This window comes from Haemaphysalis longicornis, unplaced genomic scaffold (genome assembly GCF_048455015.1).
Source record: "Haemaphysalis longicornis isolate Haplotype H1 unplaced genomic scaffold, Haemaphysalis longicornis Haplotype H1 scaffold_1, whole genome shotgun sequence".
Taxonomy (NCBI): Eukaryota; Metazoa; Arthropoda; class Arachnida; order Ixodida; family Ixodidae; genus Haemaphysalis; species Haemaphysalis longicornis.
This window is the reverse complement of record NW_027526203.1, coordinates 268,449,408-268,472,852: the sequence shown is the minus strand read 5'-3', so window position 1 is coordinate 268,472,852 and position 23,445 is coordinate 268,449,408. Positions and strand designations below refer to the sequence as shown.

At 48.8% G+C, this 23,445-nt stretch overlaps 1 protein-coding gene across 1 annotated transcript in view; it reads right to left on the bottom strand.

The window, feature by feature from the left end:
- Window positions 1-23,445, bottom strand: part of LOC144158869 (uncharacterized) — a 72,998-nt gene that overhangs the window by 16,649 nt on the left and 32,904 nt on the right. Inside the window, exons 8-9 of the mRNA XM_077690044.1 lie at window positions 9,645-9,755; window positions 4,460-4,711 (exon numbers count right to left, since the gene is read on the bottom strand). Of these exons, the coding sequence (XP_077546170.1) occupies window positions 4,460-4,711; window positions 9,645-9,755 (363 nt within the window). The remainder of the gene's footprint in view (window positions 1-4,459; window positions 4,712-9,644; window positions 9,756-23,445) is intronic.

The following is a 23,445-nucleotide window of genomic DNA, read 5'->3' as shown; positions in this document are numbered from 1 at the left end:
CCGCCCGGCCAAAGTGAATGCAGAGGAGAGTTCTAAACAATTAAGTCCGCTGGCAATGTCAATACTTGTGATTATTGTTGAGCCGAAACAAAACATTAAGCATATTTGGAATAAAACACCACTACATAACAGATATCTGCATTGTTCCTTAGAAAAATTCCAAATGAGTAGTCCTTAATAAGTTAATTATCTGTATGTATGCTGCAGAAAACATTATTACAAAGCATTTCCAACTTCTGATAAAACAAACACTGCAAACCCGCCGCAGCCCCTGCTAACAACGAAGCCGGGACGGAAGCGTGCGGCGATAAAAAGAGAGAAAGAGAGAGTAATTTATTGCATGGAAAGAAAACACAGAGAGGTCGACCTGATCGTATAACCTCTGACCTGCTACTCTGTGTGGGGGGTGGGCAAGGGGGAAAGAGCATAGATGGAGAGGGTGACAGGTATGACGAATATAATAGGTGCCTTCCGTAATGCATTTCTAAAAACGCCTTATTAAGCACTTGCGTTATCAAAAAAAAAAAAAAAAAACCAACGCATACCAATGCGGAATGCCGAGAAATTGCCCTACATCATTTAGCGGTCTAAAAAGGCACAGGTTCCTTTTCCCGTGCAGTGGCCCTCATTTCTGCAGCCTTTGTCGTAGGGGATCCGCAAATTGTGAAAATAAAATAGTTACTCTCACTGATTTTTGAAAAAAAAGCGATAATAAGTAGTCAAAACACGACCGAGGAAATACGGTGATACTGTCACTGATTTGTTATATAAAATACTTAATAAGTCGCTACAAAAAGAACAATGAACAATTAGGTTTTATAAATGCTACAAATATCCCAGCTAATATTCAACAAATAAACAGAAGTTTTTTTTGGCAAGGCCGCATAACCAACTGCTGGCCTAAAATAACTCCGAACTGCGAACAAGAACATCTGTAATAATTAGGTACGAATTGCGTGCTCGCAACCACCACGTAAACAACGCGCGCAGCCTACAGCGCATGCCGGAATTCGCCTTTGTACCGAAACACCCGTGTCCCGAAAGGTCCGTGTCCCGAAACGCCCGTGTCCCGAAAGGTCTGTGCGCCGGAAAGACCGTACCGAAACGCACTGTACCGAAACGTCCTGCACCTGAAAGACCGGAGCCGAGCGGGGCGGCTGCCGGCGGCCCGCCGCCGGGGGCTGTAGAGGATGCCGGCCACTACGAGAGAGGGCACCACACGTTCCCACTCTAACCTGGCATCAGACTCCAGACAAAAAGTGCCCAGTAACATTTTTCTGTGAACCAATCACGTGGAATTTTATGGCATCTTGAAGTTAACATACTGTAGTACTCAAATCCGGGAGAGCAATTTGATATCTGATCTTGCAGCGACACAGTGCTCGATTTAGGAGAGCCAAGTGGTCCATTTTTCAGAGACTGCCCATAGACGCCATTGACAAAAAGTTATATGCCCAGGTAACACGCATCGTTCGAGTTACATGATTGAAAATATACAGTAATGGAGAGTGAAAGCTGTTCTGCATACAACCGGGAGAGCAATTAGCTTACTGGATTGGGTGAGGAGCTATTGATTTTTCATTTTTCGCTCCCTTCAGTTACGGAGCGTCGCGCCGCCACACGCCGACAGAAGGCGCTGCTCTCCGCGGAGGCGCTTGGGCAGAAATCCTGGGTTCGCCTGAGCAACCTAAGAAAAACAACGCAACAACTAGCGAGTGTCATCACACGCATCACACGGACCAGAATAGATATGAGAGAAGAGAGCACAACCAAACTCATCCAGGCACTCGTAATAAGCAGAATCGCATACAGTCTACCGTTCCACCACTTGGCCCAAAGACAACAAGAAGGAGTAAACGCTATAATAAGGACGGCTTACAAGATCGCCCTCGGGTTACCCATCTACACCTGCCACGAGAAGTTTTACAACCTGGGCATCTGTAATACCTTCCAAGAAGTCCAAGAATCCACCCTCAAAGCACAAAAAGAGAGGTTATTGAAAACAAGAACCGGCCGGGAAATCCTAAGAAAAGCGGGACACACCATTCACACCGAGTTCGTACAAAGAACAACAGAGCAGCAACCAGAACACCGCAAAGCTCTTAAAATTTCACACATTCCTAAGAAAATGAACCCACTCTACAACAAAGGTAGAAGACTAGCAAGAATTAACTATATAAGGAGCACATACGGGAAAAATCTAGATGCAGTATACACGGATGCCGCCACCAACCACCACGGAAAATCATAAGCCGTAGTTCTGGATGCACGGGGCAAACTTCTGGACTTTCTCATGAGCAGAAAACAAACACCTCAAGAAGCTGAAACCACAGCCATGCTACTCGCTGTAAGATGGGGAGAATATAACAACAAAAACTTCATAATCATCACCGACTCTACAAGAGCCATTAGAAATCTAATATGCGGCCTTATTCCCACGGAAACCAGAAAGATTCTAGCAGCCGAACCAAAAGGCCAACATATGGAGTCCAGCACACGAAGGCCTTGAAGGAAATGAGAGAGCCGACTCCCTAGCGAGGCAAATTAACAGCCGCAGGGAAACGGACCACTCTTACACCCTCCCTCCCTTCACGTCGCTTAATGAGAGTCTTTTCACACAAACAAGCGCGCACCGCATCACATGTTAGATGCCGAAGGAGCAAGTAACATACGAAAACTACAAACCAACGTTTTCCCACACAAATCCAGACTGTCCCTCATGTTCCGAGAGAGATATAACGGAGAATGCCACAAATGCAAATTAAGAGCAGACTTATTCCACAGTCTGGAGCTGCCCTATAATTTGGCAACAGAACACCTACCAAACCTTTAGAGAGTCCTGGGATTTAGCAGTCCAGCTCGGACTTTTCGACACAGCGTGAGCTGGTAGAGAGAGCCGAGCTGGGAGCCTTTGCTACTGAGTCCTGGAAATAGGACTTCACCCATAACTCTTTCCACATTCCCTTCTATTTTCAAATAAAGTTCTCTCTCTCTCTCTCTCTCTCTCTCTCTCTCTCTCTCTCTCTCTCTCTCTCTCTCTCTCTCTCTCTCTCTCTCTCTCTCTCTCTCTCTCTCTCTATCTATCTCGCTCACCTTTTCAGGGTTTCCCCCTAAATCACTGCTAAAAGCCCAACACCACTCTACTTTCTTTTTTTTAATTTAAGGTAGGACATCTCCCTCCCGCGTTTACTGCTCAATCCAAGACGCTCGGCTCTTATTCTTAAGCGTTGCTCCATTTATTCTGTTCATGACCATTGGCCCACCCTAATGGATGTTGTGCGTGCGAGGAGGAGTGCATGTGCGTGTGTGTGAAGGTTCTTTGTGTCGGTCCTAATGCAAATTATGATAGGATGCTGCGGAAAAACATCGCCCAGCAACAGTATGGGCAATGCGCCTCTTTTCCTGTTCTCCCTCCCCATATCTGTCTGTTCCTCCCTCCTTACTACCCCCCCCCCCCCCGCTATTTAGTATCTTCACTGCTCCTTTCTTATCTTTCTGTATAATAAATTTTTTTATCCTTTGCCTCTCTACTTGTAATTTTAACGATTTTTTGAAGCTTAGTCGTGTAATCGAGCAACGTGTTCGAGCAACCATTGATGGCAGAACCTTTAAGTAGTTTGCTCACGTAACTGTCGCTGTTGCAGCCGTCACGTCTCAGCGCAGCCAATGTTAGCTGGAGTGAGATGCATCGTGCATACGTATACTGTGCCTTATGTGCATCATTCTAAAAAGTATGTCAGGTTTAACACTTCTAAACCTAGTTGTCACGAGCGAAAGCAAGGACTGCGCACACAGTCTTTCGTGAAAGTTTGCCTTTGCTTGAGATTTCGTAGCCTGTGGTCTCTAGCTATATGTACTGCATGGTTGGATTCATCCTGTCGCTTGCGCTGAAGGGTACGCACAGACAGCCCAGCCGGTGTGCCATCGATGGCGAGGCCAGAGTCCTTCGGTAAAAGCGTTGAAGGGCTCTGGCGAGACTGAGGAACCCAACGCCCGGAATGCAAGCGCTAATCAGCGCTTTCGTGTGCGCGTACCCTGGGTTCTTCTCTAGACTTTTTTCCTGTAAACTCAGTCAGCCGAGTGCTTCCATATATCCGTCGTTAAACCCTCGCCTAGTCTCGTGGTTCGCTTGCACTGAACCCCACGCACAGACGGTCGAGCGGCCGCGGGGTGATAAGGCACACCGAAGCAGCCGTTTCAACCCCCGCCTCATACCGCCGCGGCGAAGCTCCCAGCAAGCGAACACGTAAAGGCGCAGTGCGTGCAGAAAGGAAGACGCAGCTTGCGCGCCAGTGGCTGGAGGTCATTGCGTCACGATGAATCATCTTGAAAGATGTAGCGTCGTACAGTTTCGCTCTAACAATATGTCACGGCCTCCGCGATTTGCTGCCGGCGGCGCTCCGGCGCGCCGGCCCACCGCCGGTAGCCGATCGCGGAGGCCACGAATATGTGCACGTACCTTCGCGTTTGATCGTGGGCGTCGCTCGTGTGCTCGGCGGCTTCCGCCTGCGACGAGAGGTATTCGGCGGCACCCGGGTCCACCTAGGGGTACGGCGGACCGCTTTTGTGCCAGGCCACCTCGACGTAGAGGGCACGTTGCGCCCACGCGCAACCGCCCTTGGCTTCGGTGCTGTTGTGATCAATCTTCTCTTGGCTGCTTTATGCTTCTTCGCGTTAAACCTCCGGAGCACCCGCATCGTGGTTTGGGCAGCTGCGACACGAGCAGGCGGGACAATGTTTAGTGTCCGCTCAACACTGCCCCTGCGATTGACACTCCCCAGTGAGCTCTACCCCACATCCTGAAAAATCCGAAGCTAAAAGATCAATCGTCTACGCTGCTGCTATTGTCGCACCCTTGCAGTGGTTGGTGCTCGGCAGCGGTACGTTGTTCCTTTATCGCAACAATAGTTGTCATTAATACGACCTCCTGAATTTGTTTCGCAAAGCTTCGTCATCAATGCCTATGTCCTCCCATGAAAAAAAATGCTCATGAGCAGTTGGTGGCCCTCGATCCCCAGAGGACGAAGTACTTTAGAAAGATGGGTAGGACCGTCTCTTTACTCACTGAACGGCTTAAAAACATGTCTGTCCAGACATGCAGGTTCTGTCAATGAAACTTTAAGAGGACGCGGTGCAAGTGCCTTTCGAGTGAAGGCAGCTGAGATTTACTAACTGGAAAGTTTCCTGACAATACATCGCAGAGCCTACACAGTGAGGTAGGAGGCGTAAAAAAGGTCATTTAAACTATTCAACGCGGAACCTATCTTGTGCTCCGGAGGTCCTTCACGAACGTTCTACCCGCCAACGGTTTCATCACCGTCGGCAAAAACGATCTCCGTGGGAAAAAACGCCAAGGCGTGAACGCCTAAGGCGCCGAGCGCATGCGTTAGGCTAATCAGGCATACAGCGTAGAGATCAAAACAAGCATCGAAACCGCTTTATGGATGACAAGGCACCTGTGAACAACGGGACCCTCCCCATGTGTTCCAGGTAAAGATTATGTTTTTAGATTATCTTTGAAGGCTAGGTAGAACTAGTGGCGCTAAATAGAGCAGTTCTGGGTCAAGACGCCGAGCGCATGCGTCAAGCTAGAGCAGTTGCCGCATCTTTGGACACATGAACTTCTGCTGTTGAAATGCTGTTACACGCATTATCTTTGATTCGCATTTGGAACGACGTCAGTCGCGCGCAACCGCAGAGCACGCAGGACAAGCTATGCCTACCAGAATTGACCGACAAAAACGCATGAACAACAAAATGGCGGCGCTACCGAACCTCCCAAGTGTAAACAAATGTCACGTAATGCGAACTGACCAATGATTATGGCGGCGGCACAGAATAATAAGAGAAAAGAGTGCCAATACTCTGCACCCTTATCTAGTGACACTAGCCGAGCGCAACCGACAAGCCCGCCAGACGACACGATACATTTCATACCTTCCTGCATCACCATTTGTAGCGGTTTACAACATTTGATTGATGGATTGATTGATTGATTGATTGATTGATTGATTGATTGATTGATTGATTGATTGATTGATTGATTGTAGGGTTTAACGCGCCGACAGTACGCAGGCGATGAGGCGCGCCGTAGTGGGGGGCTCCGGATTAATTTTGACCACCTGGGGATCTTTATCGTGCGCCGAAATCTCGTACACACGGGTGTTTTTGCTTTTCGCCTCCATCAGAAAAGCGGCCGCCGCGGCCGGGAATCGAACCCGCGACCTCGTGCTCAGCAGCGCAACGCCTTAGCCACTGAGCCACCGCGGCGGCTTAGAGGTTTCCAACAGCTTTGCTGGATATCACTTTCGCAGGGCGGGATGGCGACCAATTTTGTACCGCAAGCTACACTGGCCGAGGTTGAGCAGTTTCGTGCGGACCTTGAAGGGCCTTGCTGCGCAACCGCGAGGAGCATTAGATAGGATTGAATTGGACTGGATTTGGATTGGATTGGATTGGATTAAATTGGATTGTATTGGATTGGACTGGAATTCGCCGGTCTGCGCATTCCAGAGCAGTGATGTCATAGCCGCGGCAGACGCACTGGCGCCGGCGCGTGCCCAGCTGTGTGTCTCCGTTGCGCAGTAGCCAAGTATGACGGTGCGCCTGAGCCGCTTGATAGCCGCTTTGCGTGGCTCCTGGAGAGCCGTGCTGTGCATGCGCGAGGAGCAGTGACTGGACTGGACTGGACCTGGCCGGACTGGACTGGACTGGACTGGACTGGATTGGATTGGATTGTATTGGAAATCGTTTTAGCAGCAGTAAGCCTGATAATCAGCTAATCCTAGACAATCAGGAAACCTAAGAATAACCAGTTGAACCTTAGCTCACGCTACCATTTTAACCTGAGCTGGGTGAGCTGAACCTGAGTGAGCTGAACCTTAGCTCACGCTATCCTGGCATAGCCGAGCTACCACGCCTAATTTTTTTCGTGCAACCTTGGACCAAAGTTCCGTTTTTAACCCATTTTATGGTTAACGCCTGCTTTCGTTTGATCAGGAATTGTTTTAAGGATTAAGGATTGAAACTGACAAATTCGCTAAAATTTACCCCGGTGGTCTTGCCAGCGTGCCGTCATCGCCGACATCAGTGAATCAAACGGAAGCAAGTTACGAGGGAAACGGCCCTTACGATGCAACTTTTCTTATTAAAACTTACAACAATTGGTAGGCAGAACTAACAAGTTGGCCTACATATTCTAGGCCGTGCTCTGGCTTTATTCTAGCAGATAACGTTTACAACGCGCTTCAGTGTCCCGTCAAAGGGACTATGAAGATAATACTTTATTCGGAAGGTAAGACAGCTCCCGCGTTGCTACAATTTTGTTCTACGGGAAATATGCTGCTATCACTGGCTAATTCGAGTTTAAAGAGGAGGATGTCAACTTACCCATTCAGTGCGGCTTTATACGACGTGGGCTCTTTACGTACTTACGGGATAAGCCGAAGACGGGCAATCAGTATACTGACTAAATGCCGTAGTGAAGAAACCAGAAATTTGGAATCGCCCATTAAATTTAGTCAAATTTAGGAGGGTGTCACGGGTGGCCGGCCTAGTTGGAATTGATTCATCTTTGACACTTAGGGTACACAAACTGGGACAAGAAATGAAAACGCGGACAAGCGATTGACCGAGATTTCCTTTCTTTTCCCCTTTTGTGAGCGCTAAGTGTCAAAAACAAGGAGGATGTTTCAACGTATTAACACCACAAGACGCCTAAAAGTGTAGCAATAGCCTTTATTGCTTCCACACCCTTCGGGAGATGCAAGTGATTAGAATGGGGTGACTTGAGCTCACCTTAGTGCGTACCCACAGTACCCTCATTGCATTTTCAAAATATGGTGGGTGCTATTTGACTATCATCATTCATACTTCAAAAGCTGTCAAACCGTCGCGACAGCCACTTGAAAGGTTACGCAGCACCACCACTCCTCCGCGTCTCGGCTTGTAAAACGACTCGATCGTAGCGTTTGCCCCCAATTCATGTTTATTTCTCAACGTTATTACTCTGTAGCAGTTTGGTAATCGTCTTAGCGCCACAAGATAACGTTACCAGATATAAGGGAAATTCCCAAGGTGGAGCAAGTTTCTGCGAAAGAAAATTCGACATCCGCCTGGAATTTAATCGTACGGCTACAGAGAAAATCTATACAGCGTTCTCAGGAACTACGCAGTTGAAGAAAAATTCGTCCTGGTTCTGGACAAGGAGGAATTTTAACAGCGGAGCTGTTGAGGCTGGCCGTAACGTGTAGCGAGTAATAACAAGGAAGTGCCGAGCGTCCCCGGCACGCGGAGTGGCTTTAGCAAAGAAAAAACTGGCGAAAACCCCGAAAAGCTAGAAAGTGTCCAGGAGCGAGAACATGCCGAGCGCTCCCGAGCGCGTGCCTCGCGGCGACCGCCGAGCGTCCCCGGGCTACGAGTGTGCAACGCTTTGCCGAGACAACTTGCAGGTCCCCCTCCCTCGATTTGATGAGCAGGAACTGGTGGAAGTCTACAATGGCGAGGATGAGCTTGCTGAACCCTTGCAATCTCTGTGTAATGGTTGCCGTGAGGAACATGACGATATCGATGCATATGATGATGACTACTACAAGCACAGTGCTAGGCGACGAGGGAACATATAAATAAACAATTTCAAACTTCTACAAATGCATGGTGATGTCCTCACGCAGAAAGAAATCCTGCATCTTCGCTACTGTTCAAGCCTTGCGCGACTTAGTGCACGCTTCCTCATTTTGTTTATTGTAGCCGCACGGCTACATTTCAGGTGCATGTAAAATATTCCATCGCACAAAACATTTTTTGCACACTGAGTTCAAGCTGCGAGCCCACACAACTATTTCAATATAGGGTTGATTTGGTCTTTATCAGACAAACGTGCAAGTTAGACGTAAGTTGAGCGCAGAAAAGTACCTCGTGAGACATTCTGTTTTCCTGATTGAACTGATTTGATTGAAGTTGGCGTTACAGTTAGGATGAGCGCTGCTCCGACAAGGCAATTTTTTTATTGGAGGGGTGTTGTATGTAGTCTTCATGGTACCTTTAACAAACCACGATGACGCTGGCCTTAAAAGGGTTAAAATCGAACCTGACCACGCGAACCTTAGAGTTGACAGGAGCAACATGGCAGGTGGAACCTGACATGTTTCTTGACAAATTAAGAATCCGTCAAGAAACAGAAAATTAGAGCTATAGAGTGCAGAGATACTGGAATTGGTGGGTGTATCATAATCCTATATTATTAGAAATAAATCAGCCGGCATTCTCGCCTGTACAAATCAAGACTGCTGAAAAAACAAACAGGCGGGTCCGGGGCGTTGGTAGGCATCGACGTGACGCAAAGCTTTTATGGTGGCATTCGTAGTTGGAAAGGAGCTTGCGTGTGCCATTTCTGGAGTGTATTGTGCTTTAGCGTAGTTGCCGATTTTTCAGAATGGTGAGCAGTGATAAGTGCGTAGAGAAATGCGAAATGTAACGATAATAGTTTAACTTATCAACCTCCCTGACAACGACGCCAGCAGCGCCAAGCGCAGAGAACGTAACACAAGCATGAACCGGGCTTCTCCGGCCGCTCTACCGCCAGTCGCTTCCCCGGACGGCATTGCTGATGCACGGCCGCTGCTGATGACAACTACAGGACGCACCTTGTTTTTCTGAGCTGGCCGATGGGACATATTCGGGCTCCTCGAGCTTGGCCTCTCCTTTTTCGACAAGGTCGGGCAGCACCTCCAATTTCTCCATCTTGCCGGCGTTTACTGTGCCCAGCATGCAAAAAGAAAAAAAAAAAGAATGGGTGGCCATGCTGTAGGCTGGCGACAGTCACGGCAGATTTTTCAGCGTATGCACAAAATGTATCGCATTTTGGATGAAGGAGAGAGGGAGAGAGAGAAAACTTCATTGGGTCAGGAAGTGGATCCAGGAGAATCGAAGTCGTGGAGAGCTATTCCAAAAGGGCCGAGCTCGAGCGAAGCTCGGGCGAAGCCGAGCTGTGGTAATAATAATAAGCTGATTATAATATTTCGAGGAGGGGTTATAACGCTTTAAAAATGCGATTCATGCTATTTGCCGATTATTGAAATGACGTAACTGGACCAGGGCAGCGGGCTCCAAAGATGCACGAATAGGGCGTTGCGTAGTTTTCAATGCGTTCTCTCGCTCCACTTTTGCACTAGTGGCTACGGGGGCAAACAGTCCAGCTAATTTACTTTATAGCGTTTTATTTTAATAATCTGCATTTACTACAAAGTTCATTTATTTTTTATTTGTTGCGTTCTTATGAGCTTTTTGTTTGAAATTTTTCGTCCTAAGAAGCAGTTTATGCCGTCGGTGGCAGCAAATGCAATCACGTAACTATGGCCGACTGGCAAAAAAAGAAAGCGGGTGATGGAAGCGCGTCACATCTAAAATAATTGCTGATCGGTGTTACGTTATCGAAACCCTCCTTCCGCTTTTCAATACCAAATTTCCTCGGGGCAATCTAGTCGGCTTACACTCTTTTAAAACGAAAGCTTGGTAATACGTATTAATAACTTCTTTACTGATACATTGCACTTGCTTGCACCTTTTCCCTCGCTCTAGTTTCTTTGTCTTTCGGCATGGATTACTTCGACCGGCTTCTTTTCTGCTATAACGTGTTTGCGTCAGTATCTTCTCTTTCATTTGTTCGCCTTAGTGCGTGATTTGCGTCAGCAAGCAGGCTGCAATGAATCGGGGTTCTGCGAAGGTGGTGTGCACCTGACAACACGTTCGGGTGTCACGCGGCACACACTCTTCTACAACTTTTGCTTTTACGATTCCCAGTGTTATGAATTTTGTGAACCGGGCACATTAGCTCCTCAAAGCTCCCAATTGCGGGCCAATCCCGTAAGTCGCCATGTGCTACGAAGGAAGGAATTGGAAGAACAACAACTTCTCACATTTGTTTGCTTTAGTTCCTTTTGCTCTTTACCGCTCTTGTTCTACGAGGCTCTCCACAGTCGTTTTTTTTTTTCATTAAGTTCAATCCCCTCACTCCCCTCTCTTCCTTCGTGACTTCCCACTCCCGCTTACCCTCCCTCTGGGCTCACACGGTTACTTTAACTCCCAATTGACTCTCCCCTTTACTCGCTTTTCATGCCCTGCTTCCAACCATACGACGGTGACGCTGAACAAACCAGGTTGAAATGTGTAGAGATCGCCTCTGAGAATAGACATCCGCCGTTGATTGTATATGTAGATACGTATAAGCTATTTTGCCAATAACATTTTCACAAGAAATGTTCGTCACGCAACACCTCAAACGAAACTGTCTGCCGCGCTGATAATAAAAGAAACGCACGGTCATGCAACGCCTTGTTCGAAACTCTTTTGCGAGCAGACTATAACAAGCACAAGCTACGGCTACAGGCGGATAGACCCGCCGTAGAATCTGCGGAAGCCATGTCCGCCGAACCACCTAAAAGAAAGGCGAGATCTGGGAAACACTCCTCCAGCGATCATATTGCGAACACACCAGCTGACTGTCGACTGGTGTCGGTCGATGGTGCAATCGCTACCAATGCTTCCTTGGAAGCTGCCCGTCGCGTAAAACCGCTACGCACAATACACTTGCTCCTCGGCGGGGATGGAGCGAAAGCCGCCTCTAAGTCGTCGCAAACGGGGCTTGTCGCCAGGTCACTGCACAGCCAATGCATAGTACTTTTAGAGAGATAAAAACGAGGTTTAAATTCCTCCTCAGCTTAAAAGATCCGTCGTTGTAGAAATATGCCTACTACGGCAACTATGAACAGTAAACCACGACGAAGCAGCGGCCGCCACGAGCGTCACGAGTTACACACGGCGTGCAAAATCATTCCCGAGTTTCCTCCAAGTTTCAATGTTAATCAAACGCGCCCAGCCCATTCATGGGCGTGGCGTAGCGACCGAAGCCACACCCACCCATGGCGTCGGCTTTCTCGATGGCGTATTGTCGTAGCCACGAAGCCGTAATATGATGCCCGCTAACAGCGACAAGGACTTGGCACCAAACAAAAATGAAGTCCCCAGGCCACCATCAGCCAATGCTGTGGCACAGTCGAGGGGGTTCTCGGTGAGAAATTGAGTTCACTCTTGTCCGAGCCGATAGGAACCGCAAAGACGACAAGACTTTCCCACAGAAGCTTTCTTTATACACCGGAAAACACACTCGATGACTAATGACACAACTTCAGCGTCTAAAGCGCACTCCCTAATGCTCAGACACGCTCCTGACACGCTGAATTGGGGCGAATAATGATTAGCCGTAAGCAATGCAAGAGTCGTAAACAAGCTCAACAAAATCCAAATTTGACGGTCGGGAGCAGGGAGCGTTCCGTTCGCTACAGTAAACCCCTTTGCTTACTTGTTTTTTGCTTGCGCAGAGCTACACTGGGCCTAGCCTCACGCCACAAAGCAAACATAATTCAGTGGAAGAACAGAACTCCGGGGAAAGCGGACCGCCACGCGCCGGGCGTGGTCAACAGCCAGGCTGGGGATTTGAAAGTAGTAGTAGGGTTATCTTTTTTATGCTGGGGAGTGAGTATTGCAGCTCAATTTCAGATAGCGCTGCATGCGGAAGATACCACAAGCGGTAATTTCTCAAAGTAAGCCGCCTCAGCACGGCGCACTGAATATACCAGGCATGCTACATGCGATTGTGCCGGTTTCGCTCGAGGTGTATCGGATGCTCGACTATCAATACTTTTATAACCCAAGCAACTGGAATCTCGGGAGTAGGCAGAACTGGGGCCTTCTTGAATATCGCCAGTGAAAGCCCTTTAAAGGGACACTGAAGTGAATTTGTCAAGCTCACGTTTTTGCTTGCACTGCGTAGACTGGCTCAAATTAGCACACTTTTCGTCGTTTATCCGGTTGACAAATCATTAATTATTTTACAAAGCGCGAAAGAAGAAAAACTACCATGCGCGGTTTGCGGCGGCCGCACCAACTAAGGCTGTGACGTTGAGAGGAGGGGCGCCGTGATTGGACGATGCCCAAGGTTAGCAATCACACAAGTTTCGGTTTCGGTTTCGGTTCTGTAAAACATAACCAATGGCTTTGTTGGATGGGCATTCTCAATATCTCAGTAATCATCGTACCGCGCTTCTGCCATGTTGTCGGCTGTAAAATGCACAAGATAAGCCTCCCAGGACGGCTTGTAGTCGTAGCATTCACTAGCCGAGACCTACGCAGTGCATGAACGCCCTCCGCGTACCCGCAGACGCCCAAATGTCATGCGCTTTTCCCCCATATTTGGAGCTTTCCTCCTTCATGCCTGTGTCGTAAAAAGCGTGTTCGCACCAGGCCAAGGGTCTGTTCATTCTGGCCTGTGCCCACTGCCTGCAAGCAGTCGGTGCTTATGGCAACAGCACGCCAACGAGAACTCGCTAGCGCGCCAGTGCCAGCCTGCGCGCGTTTTGTGAACTAGTTCGTGTAGCCATGAACGTTGCGGCCCAAAAAAAGGTGAACTCAATATAGAAAACATCGGCGGAAAACAAAAAAGTTAACTTACAAAAAAAAAAGGCACGTACCCGCGGGGATTCGAACCCGTGACTCGCAAAAAATTTGCGGTGAAATCCCAGCGCCCCAGACCGCTAGGCCACGGAGCGGGACGCGATGGTCTTGCTAATATAGGGTATATATTGTACAACCGGTTTACACTTTTATTTAATTTTGGCATTGCAAGCCGCTTAGGTGACTATTTGTTGTACTGCGATCGTGCAGTAAGCGTCGCCCGAGTTTCCACAGTAGCTCACGTCTAGCAATTGCATTTCGTAGACGGAAAAGCGTTCGCAGATGCGTAGTCGTGCTGCTGACCGCTGTGCTTGTTCGCCCAGCGCAAAAAAGTGCTTCCCGCGCCCTAGTTTTACGCTGTACGGTAAAAATATCAGTTGATTTTATTTGCTTAGTACCTATATTGACTTCGCTGACTCTTCTTCCGCCTTCAAGAGGCCTTATATTTTCCTACTGGCGTACCAGTCAGCGAAGCGTCGCATGTGCAGCGCTTGTGTGAAGCGACCTTGACTTGGAGCTAGATACAGTGTACAAACAAACCAAGTAAAGAAAGGCACATTCTTCCATTCACAAACGTGTCCTGGCTTCGTTTCAACTAAGCGAACGAATTGCGACCAAGCAATTTTTTTTTTAACCTCCTTGATTGCGACGACCCGCCGGCGGCCGGCGGACGAAACGCTGGGCCGACTGACTCTGTCGGCCGGGGAGCCGTGCAGTAGCGCAGCCGTGGCGCAGCCAATTGCCAGCTCATCCCCTCCTGACGTCACACGAAAACGCCACAGAAAATGGGCGAGCGTAAAGAGAGGAGGACAGCGTTTTCGAATTAGTTTTTCTACTAAGTATACAATCGCGTAAACGCGCCTAGAGTGGTCGAAACATGGCCTGGGGACTCCGGACTACAATTTGCGCTAGTAATCCCGCAATGTTTACATATCACTTCAGTGTCCCTTTAAGCTGAACAAGCAATATTGACTCACGTCGGCGTTCCAAGCGGGCAACTGCTGTTTATCCGTGAAGGATTCGCTGCTAATCAACGAACTGGAACGTGAGGCAACAACGGTAGCGGCAGCGGCTTTCCCATTTGTTCGGGCCTGCGCTTCTTGAATAACCTCTCTTTTTCCTCCAAACGAACGAAATGCGTCCGTCCCGAAGCGAGTTAAAACCTGGGAGCGGAAGAACATGTGGCTGTCCGTTTCCCTTCCCTTACGTAGGCATCTTATTGTCTGTGTTACATACCAACCCAGACTTCCTGCTCCAGACCGTCAAATTTGGCTTATGTTGACGGCTTGGTCGAGTGTGCACGGCGAGCGTAAATCAGTAATCGTCCCAATTCAGCGTGTGAAGAGCGTGTTTGAGCATTGGCGAGTGCGTTTTAGTTAAAGTTGTGTCATTTGTCATCGACTCTGTTTTCACGGTGTATGAAAAAGGCTCACGTGGAAAAATCGCGTCGTCTTGGCCACTCCTATCGGCTTGGACAAGAGCGAACCCCAGTTAGGCCCGGACACCCCCGCGACTTTGGCCCCATTGGCTGACGGTGGCCTGGGGACTTCATTTTTGTTTGGTGTTAAGTTGTTGTCGCTGCTAGCGGGCATCATATGACGACTTCGTTGCTATGACGCTTCGCGTTAGCTAAAGCAACGCCATGGGAGGGTGTAGTTTATGTCGCTACGCCGCGATCATGAGTACGACAGCGAAGGAAATCGGTTCGCCATGGTTCAGGCAGCGACAAAAGAAACGCCCCCGGGCATCGGAGGTCGAAGAGAGGGGACCTCGCTTTTTTTTTTCTCGCAAAACCCACCTCGGTCGCTTTCTCAAGCCCCGTTTACATTGACCCGACGAGGGCGCGTTGAGTCGAAATAAACAGGTTTTTTGGACTCGACCCCCCCATGTATAAGCGGACAGGGTGGCTCAGAGAGCCGTCGCGGCGAGTCCAGTCAACTCGGAGGCAGGGGGTGGGTTAGCTCTCTCGTCGGGCTGAGTCGGCGGGCCGCGGGGAGCAGAATACCGTATCTGCGCGGTTCTAACGCGCCCCCTACTGTAACGCGCGGGTAACTTCGCGCAGGAAAATTAAAAAAAAAAAAAAAAATGTGACACTGACGGTACTGCGCAGATGGAAAAGACATGACACCACGTACCTAGAAGAGAGAGATTTTATTTGGCGTATGCAGCTCTGGAAGCCAAAAATGAATTGTGCTTCACAAGGTTGCTTATCCAGCTGCTGCTAGAAATAAAGTTATAGCGCGCAACACTGAAGCTGCCTGCGATTTCAAGTGCCTTGACCTTCATAATTCTAAGCGTTAGGGGCTAAGCAGAAGCACAAAAAAATGTGCAAAAGCTGACCAGGGTATTCGGCATGCCATTGAGGAATCAGTGCGCCGAAATTCACTCACGTGGTGTTGACGGATTGTTTTTATTGGACTGAGTTGGATTTTGCTGGTACTTAGTGTCCGTTGCGCATGGGAATGCTGCTGGCTGCTTTAAAGCCTGTTTCGGTTTTGAGCCCGATTGTAACGAGCACACAAATATTAAGTATACCTTTTAGCAAGAGAGGGTGCGCGTTAGAATCGTGAAAATACGGTAGCCCCTTTTCCGGGAACCCCGCCGCTCCCCTCACCTCGATTCTTTGGACGGGGTTCATATAAACTCGGACATGTCGAGGTAAGCTGAACCCGCCACTCAACTCACCCCGCCCCCGTCGCGTCCATGTACACGGGGCTTCAGTCGTGGGTCAGTGGCGTAATCCGGTGGCAAAATGTGAACTACTTTCAAGATGGCGGGTGTGGAACCGCGACCTTAACATTAGAACTCGGAGGAAGCTGGGGATGGTTTTGCACGTGTTGAACTCATGACGCTCGTGGCACCGCTACTTCGTCATGGTTTATTGTTCATGCATGGTCACCGTAGCGGTCATGTTTCTACCCTGACAGAGCTTTTAAACGGAGGACCAACTTCGAACTCGTTTTTATCCCTCCAAAAATGCTGTGCATTAGCCATGGAGTCATCTGGCGACATACCCCCCGTTGCGATGACTCAGAGGCGGCTTTCGCTCTATGACAGTCGAGGAGCAAGTGTTTTGTGCGCTTTGGTTTTACGCTACGGGCAACTTCCAAGGAAGCGTTGGTAGCGACGTCCGCACCATCGAACGCCACGAGTCGACAGTCAGCCGGTGTGTGAAAAATATCATGGCTGAAGACGTGTTTCCCTGACCGCGCCCTTCTTTTAGGTGGTTCGGCGGACATGGTTTGCGCAGGTTCTACCGCGTGTCTATCCGTCTGCAGCTGGAGCATGCGCTTCAGACACCGTCTGCTCGCAAAACAGTTTCGAACGAGGCGTTGCATGACCGTGCGTTTCATTTATCGCCCACGGGGCAGACTGTTTCCCTTAAGGCGTTGCGTGAAGCACATTTCTTGTGAAAACGTCACTGGCAGGATAGCTTATACGTATCTACATATACAATCAATGGTGTGTCTATTCTCAGAGGTTATCTCTACACATTTAAAACGGTTTCGTTCAGCGTCACCGCCGTATGGCTGGAAGTAAAGCATGGAAAGCGAGTAAAGGGGAGAGTTGAGGATTAAAGTAACCGCGTGACGCCAGTGACAGGGCAAGCGGGAGTGGAAAGGGCGCGAAGGAAGTGAAGAGAGTGAGGGGATTGAACCCAATGAAAAAAAGAAAACGACTGTGGAGAGCTTCATCGAACAAGAGCAGTGAAGCGAAAAAGGAAATAAAACCAAAACACTCAATTGGAAAAGTAAAAGTTGTATAATAGTGCGTGTCGCGGGACACCTGAGCGTGAATTTGCCGGAGCAGGACAGGTGCCCACCATTCTCGTAGAACCCCGATTCAAGGGAGGCTGTGGCGTGCTCCAGTCTGCTGGCTGACGTAATTTACGCAGCACAAACGAACAAATGCAACAGATGCAAACACGCTATAACAGAAAATGAGCAGGTAGAAGTAATCCGTGGCAAAAGACAAAGAAACGAAATCGGGGAAAAAGGCGCAAGAAGTTAATACATATCGCTAGGTTTTCTCCTTGAAAGACCTAAGAAGACTTGAGTGCCCAGAGAAAATTGTGTATCTAAAAGCGGATGGAGAGTTTCGATAAGGTAATACAGAGCAGCAATTGTTTTTAATGTGGCGCGCTTCCATCACCCGTTTTCATTTTTTTGCCAGTCTGCCAAAATCTGAAAAACGCCGATATTCTTCTTATTCATTAGAAGGGAGATAGCAATGACCTCAAGAATTACAGACCCATCAGCCTGCTCTGGGTTGTGTACAAGCTCTTTACCATAGTTATAGTTAGCCGCATAGGTGACATCCTGGATTTCCAACAACCCAGAGAGCAGTCTCGGTTTACGAAAGGGTATTCAACCATGCACATCCACGTGGCCAATCAAGTGATAGAAAAATCCGCAGTGTACATTAAACCCATTTACATGGCATTTATAGACTATGAGAAAGCGTTTGATTCCCTACTCACCGCAGCCGTGCTAGAAGCACAAAAAGAAACAGGAAATAGAGGACACATACGGAAGACATATATACGGAACGAAGACATATATACGAAACGAAGACATATATACGGACATATATAATAAGATATATTAACGGAACGCACGGGCAGGATCACCCTCCACAAAGAAAGCTATAAATTCCCGATCCAACAGGGAATCAGACCGGGAGATACCATCTCGTTAAAACTATTCACAGCTCGTTAGGAGAGGGTGTTAAGAAAGCCTGAATAGAAAAACATAGGATTAAGGATAAACGGAGAATACTTCAGCCATTTGAGGTTCGCAGACGACATAGTGAGACTGCCAAACACCTGCTAACAATGCTTGACGAACCACAATCAGAAAGCATGGTCGTGGGGCTAAAAAATATGAATAAATCTAGTAATCAGAAATAAGCCCTCAAGAAACGTCCTCTTCAGCTTAGGAAACGAAACCCTAGAAGAAGTAAAAGAATACAACTACCTCCGACAGATGGTTAGTTCTGCCTTCAACCACGAGAGAGAAATCCGGTGCCGAATAGGTATGGGTTAGGGGGGCACTCGGCAAGCACTCCCAAATAATTAAAAGTAGGCTACCTCTGTTACTCAAAAAAAAAAAAAAAAATCTGCAACCAGTGCACATTTCCGATAATTACATATATGGAGCTGAAAGTTGGCACCTTACTAAATAACTAGAAATCAAAACTTAGGTCGGCTCAACGGGCGATGGAACGAATAATGTTAGTAGTAACACTCAGGGACAGGAAACGAGCTACCTTGATCAGAGAACAAACTAGAGTAGACGATATCATAGTTCAAATAAAGAAAAAAATGCACTTGGGTGTCCATGTAGTGAGAAAAACCGACAACTGGTGGACAATTAGGGTAACAGAGTAGATACCAAGAGATGGGCCCAAAAGAAGGAGAAGGCTATTATTCCGTTGGAGGGATAAAATAAACAAATTCGGGGGCAAAATCGAGCAGCGCAGGACCGGAGCAGTTGGAGGTCAATGGGTGAGGCTTTCGTCCTGCAGTGGACCTAAGTAGGCTGCTGCTGCTGCTACAGTGAACTAGAATACCCAAGTATTCTAGTTCACTATACTGCTGCTGCTGCTGCTGCTGCTGCTGCTGATGATGATGATGATGATGATTATGATGATGATGATGGTGGTGGTGATAGTGACGTTATTGAAGTCTACCACCGACGGCAGAAACTAAATGTTAGGACAAAAACATTTCCAACAAAAACCTCACATAAACGCCTGGAATAAAAAATAAATGAACTTTGTAGTGAAATACAGATCATTAAAATAAAAATGCAATAAAGTAAGGTAGTTGGATCTTCCTGCCTCCAGTAACAGTGCAGCGAGAGAACGCACTGAACAAATGCGCCAAGACCGAGTCACGCATCCTTGGAGCGTGCTGCCCTGAACCGGTTACGTTACCTCAATAATAAAAAAAAAAAAATAACATGAATCACATTTTCAAAGCGTTTGAACCCCGCCTCGAAATATTATCATGAGCTTTATATTATCATTACAACTCCGCTTGCACGAGTTTCGCTCAAACTCGGGCCTTCTAAATAGCACCCTGGATGGTGGAGGCGGGCAAGGAGCTGCAGGTCCGCCCCCTCCTGGACGTCTTTTCCTTGAATTTGGTTGGCGGCCTCTCAATAAAATTAAAGGAGAAATAAGAAGAGGTATCTGCCGCGACGAGAAAATAAACAGCGCTGGTCGGCGGGGGGGGTGAAAACTGTAGCTCGAAACTGCTTCCAGACACGAAGGAAACAGTGGAATTGTTTACTTGCAGTGTTGCCGAGCTTTGGAAGGCGATGCTTTACTACGATCGCAAAATTTGAGTGCGTGCTCTTTGACTAAGAACGAAAACTCCCTGAGCAACCTTGATTTAGGCGATAACAAAAAGTGGACGTTGGACATATGCGTTGTTAGTTGGGTGTCGCTGGTACACATTAAATAATTGCACTAGAAGATTCCGGCGAGAAAGCTGTTGCGTATTGGAGAAACAAAATCGGGCTCAACTGGGTGGAGCCACAGCCGGGATATGATGCCTGGGCAACCGTGAACGACTACAGGGTAATTTACATTGTAGCGGCATCATCATCGTCAGCACCCGCGCCCCATCATCATCAGTAATGCAGATGATGACGCAGACAGAACACGATGGCCTCCAGGCTGCTCGGCCGCACTCCACGGGCGCTCCCTGATTCTCGGGCCCATGTTGTCGTCCCCACGCAACTCTGAATAAATGTAGGCCCCGCCGCACCGTCATATCGGCCGCCTACAACATCATTTAGAAATTGCATACTTATCCGTGCTTCATAATTTCAAGTTCATATAAATAGTCGTATTTCTCCTTCAACAGAAATGTAAGAATTGCAGCTGACTGCCGAGCCGTGCACCTCGAGAGGAATGCCTAATCTGCTAAGGCACCACAACAGATTACGCGCAAACAGCACATGTCGTTACGATAGCTCAACGCTTAACTTTGTGCACCACGTTCATCGGTATACGTTGACGCGGTATCCATGTTAAAAAATACCAGTTTGGTTCGGCACCAGGAGGCCGACACGAGCATTCGGGCTCCGTTTCGATCCCCGCATTGGATCACCGAATCAGCGAATCTCGCATACCATCAACCACACTGCGACTACCAGCGGACAGCGGAAGTCAAAAGCTACATTTTGAGACGAGGACCGGCCCCCAGACTTCAAAATTTGGTGAGATACGACCTCCTGCACACTTCTTCAACCGCACCGGCGGCGTTAGACCTACATTGTAGGCCTATCCGCTTTGCACGTCATTCTATGAACACCGCCCTGCTCCCGACAGCCAACCACGCTATCAACATGGAGATCGACCCGATCCGCGGGAAAACGCGTCATCCTGACCACTCGTGGGTGGAAGTGATTCGTAAGAAGAGCAAGTCCCCCGCAATGACTACCACGAAGCAGACTGCCCCGACTATACCCAAGAGCCGGCGTCGCGTCCAGCCATAGCCTTGAAGCCACAGCAGCAACGAAGCCCATGGCCCAGGGCAGGCCTGTGTGTAGCCGAGGGAACCACCCATGAACTGACTAGCACTCGCTGGAAAGTGCGAAATTCCACTTGCTAGGTTCTACAATCTCGTTACACTGGTGCTACAAGCAACGTCGAATGTTATCGTCGAGAGCACCGTAGACCCGGAGCTCGACATTACGCTTAGCAACATTGACACCCTGCAAGTGCACTCGGTCTACGAGTTCACCTACATGAAGCCGCCACCCGACACGTGCCGCGGGGTGATACACGGGCTGGAGGCGGCAGTGACTGCAAGCAACCTCCTTGAATTTCTGCAAGCCAACAAACCACTTCTACTCAACGCACTAAGACCGAACTGGATCAAGCCTTAGCCAAGTTAACCCGCAACACTGCACCAGGCCACGACCAGATAACCTACGGTTTCCTACGGAACCTGAATGAAGAACACCAAGAGTCGCTACTGGAGTGCTAAAATCATCACTGGGCTCAGGGCACGGTACCGACGCACTGGCGACATGCCGAAATAGCGCTTTTACCCAAGCCTAACAAGCCCATCGCCATCGATAACCTGCGCCCTATCCCTCTAACACCATGCGTCGGCAAGTTGTTCGAGCACCTCGTTACACGCCGGCTCACCGACTACTTGGAGGAGAGCAACATGCTCCCACATACAATGTTTTCGGCCGTGGCGGCCGCTTTTCTGATGGAGGCGAAGAGCAAAAACGCCCGTATGTACGTTATTTCGGCGCACGTTAAAGATCCCCAGGTGGTCAAAATTAATCCGGAGCCCTCCGCTACGGCACGCCTCATCGCCTGCGTTGCGTCGGTGCGTTAATTCTACAATAAATAAATCAATAAATAAATCAATCAATCAACATACAATGTTTCGTTTTAGACCCCATTTGTCGACCCAAGATGTCCACTTAAAACTAAAAGAGCTCATTATCAACAACCTGAGTGAGACTCAACCAGCTCCATCTTAGCACTTGATATGCAGGGTGCGTTCGATAATGTCACCCATGCATCCTTTCTCAACCGGTTGCAGACCCTCAATTGGGGAGCCGCCGCATACAACTATGTGCGTGCGGTTCTTACAGATCGCACCGACAATAATGTCTCTGGCAAGTTCAGCACAGCAGCCAAAGGTACCCCCTGAGGCTCGGTAATTTTACCTATGCTCTTTAACATCGCTCTATTGGAGCTTCCAGCCCAGCTCAATTCCATAGACGATGTTTCCCACGCACTGTACGCGGACGACTTAACACAATGGATCACCAAAGGGTCCTCAGGCCACCAGCAAGATCAGCTACAACGAGCAATAGACACCACACTGGCATACTTGCAAACGTGCGGCGTAACGTGCGCATTTTCAAAATCTGCCCTACTCATTATGCGGTCTCGGGCACGAGGGTGACCGGTACCATCGACTCTAGATCCGACAGTGACCATAAAGGGTATACAGTCATTCCCGCAGTGCAAATGCTCCGAATCCTTGGAATTCCCTGCGACCATGATGGGAGTGGAGCAGCATTGTTTCCTAGGCTTCAACAGACTGTGGCCCAGCTCACTCATCTTACTCAGCGCGTCTGCTCCCGCCGTCATGATAGATGCAGAATTCTTCAGGCCATAAGTTATGGGACACCCTACGTGGCTCTCAAGACCAAGGAGGCCAACAAAATAGATATAATGATTCGCAAAGCCTAGAAACCTGCTTTTGGGCTACAAGTCTTCACATCAACTTACCGCTTCCTCCAGCTGGGCTTGCATAACACACTGGCAGAACTAATTAAAGCCCACACCAACAGTCAGCATCAACGGCTTCGACTAACTGCTACAGGAAGAAATGTGCTAAGCACTTTGGGCTACTCCCTTCAACCAACAATCGACACCCTGCAGCGCATGACAGCGATACAACGAACTGCCGTACGGGTGCTCCCAGTTCCAAAACACGTGCACCCGTCCTACAATGCTGGTCGCAGGCTACACCACGCACGGCTTCTTACAGCCAGATGTGCTACAGACCCAGAAGCATGCTACACGGACGTCGCGAGCTACCGCTTCCGACTTTCACATGCGGCTGCGGTATAGTCAGCGCGAATGACAGCACACTGGCAACAGCAACATTTCTTACCGGCTCTACAAGTACCGCTGAAGAAGTGGCCATCGCCTTAGCGGAGGTGCACTCCCGTACGTCGAACGTTACCGTGCTCACCGACTCACAGACAGCCTGCCGATTGTTCGAAACGGGGAATATCACCAGCCTTGCAGCGACCATCCTCCATCAAGGACCATAACTGCCAGAGACCCGCATTGTATGGATTCCAGCCCATACTTCCCTAACTGGGAATGAGGTGTCACATGCCACAGCCGGCGACCTTACCCACCGGGCATTCCCACAAGGGGAAG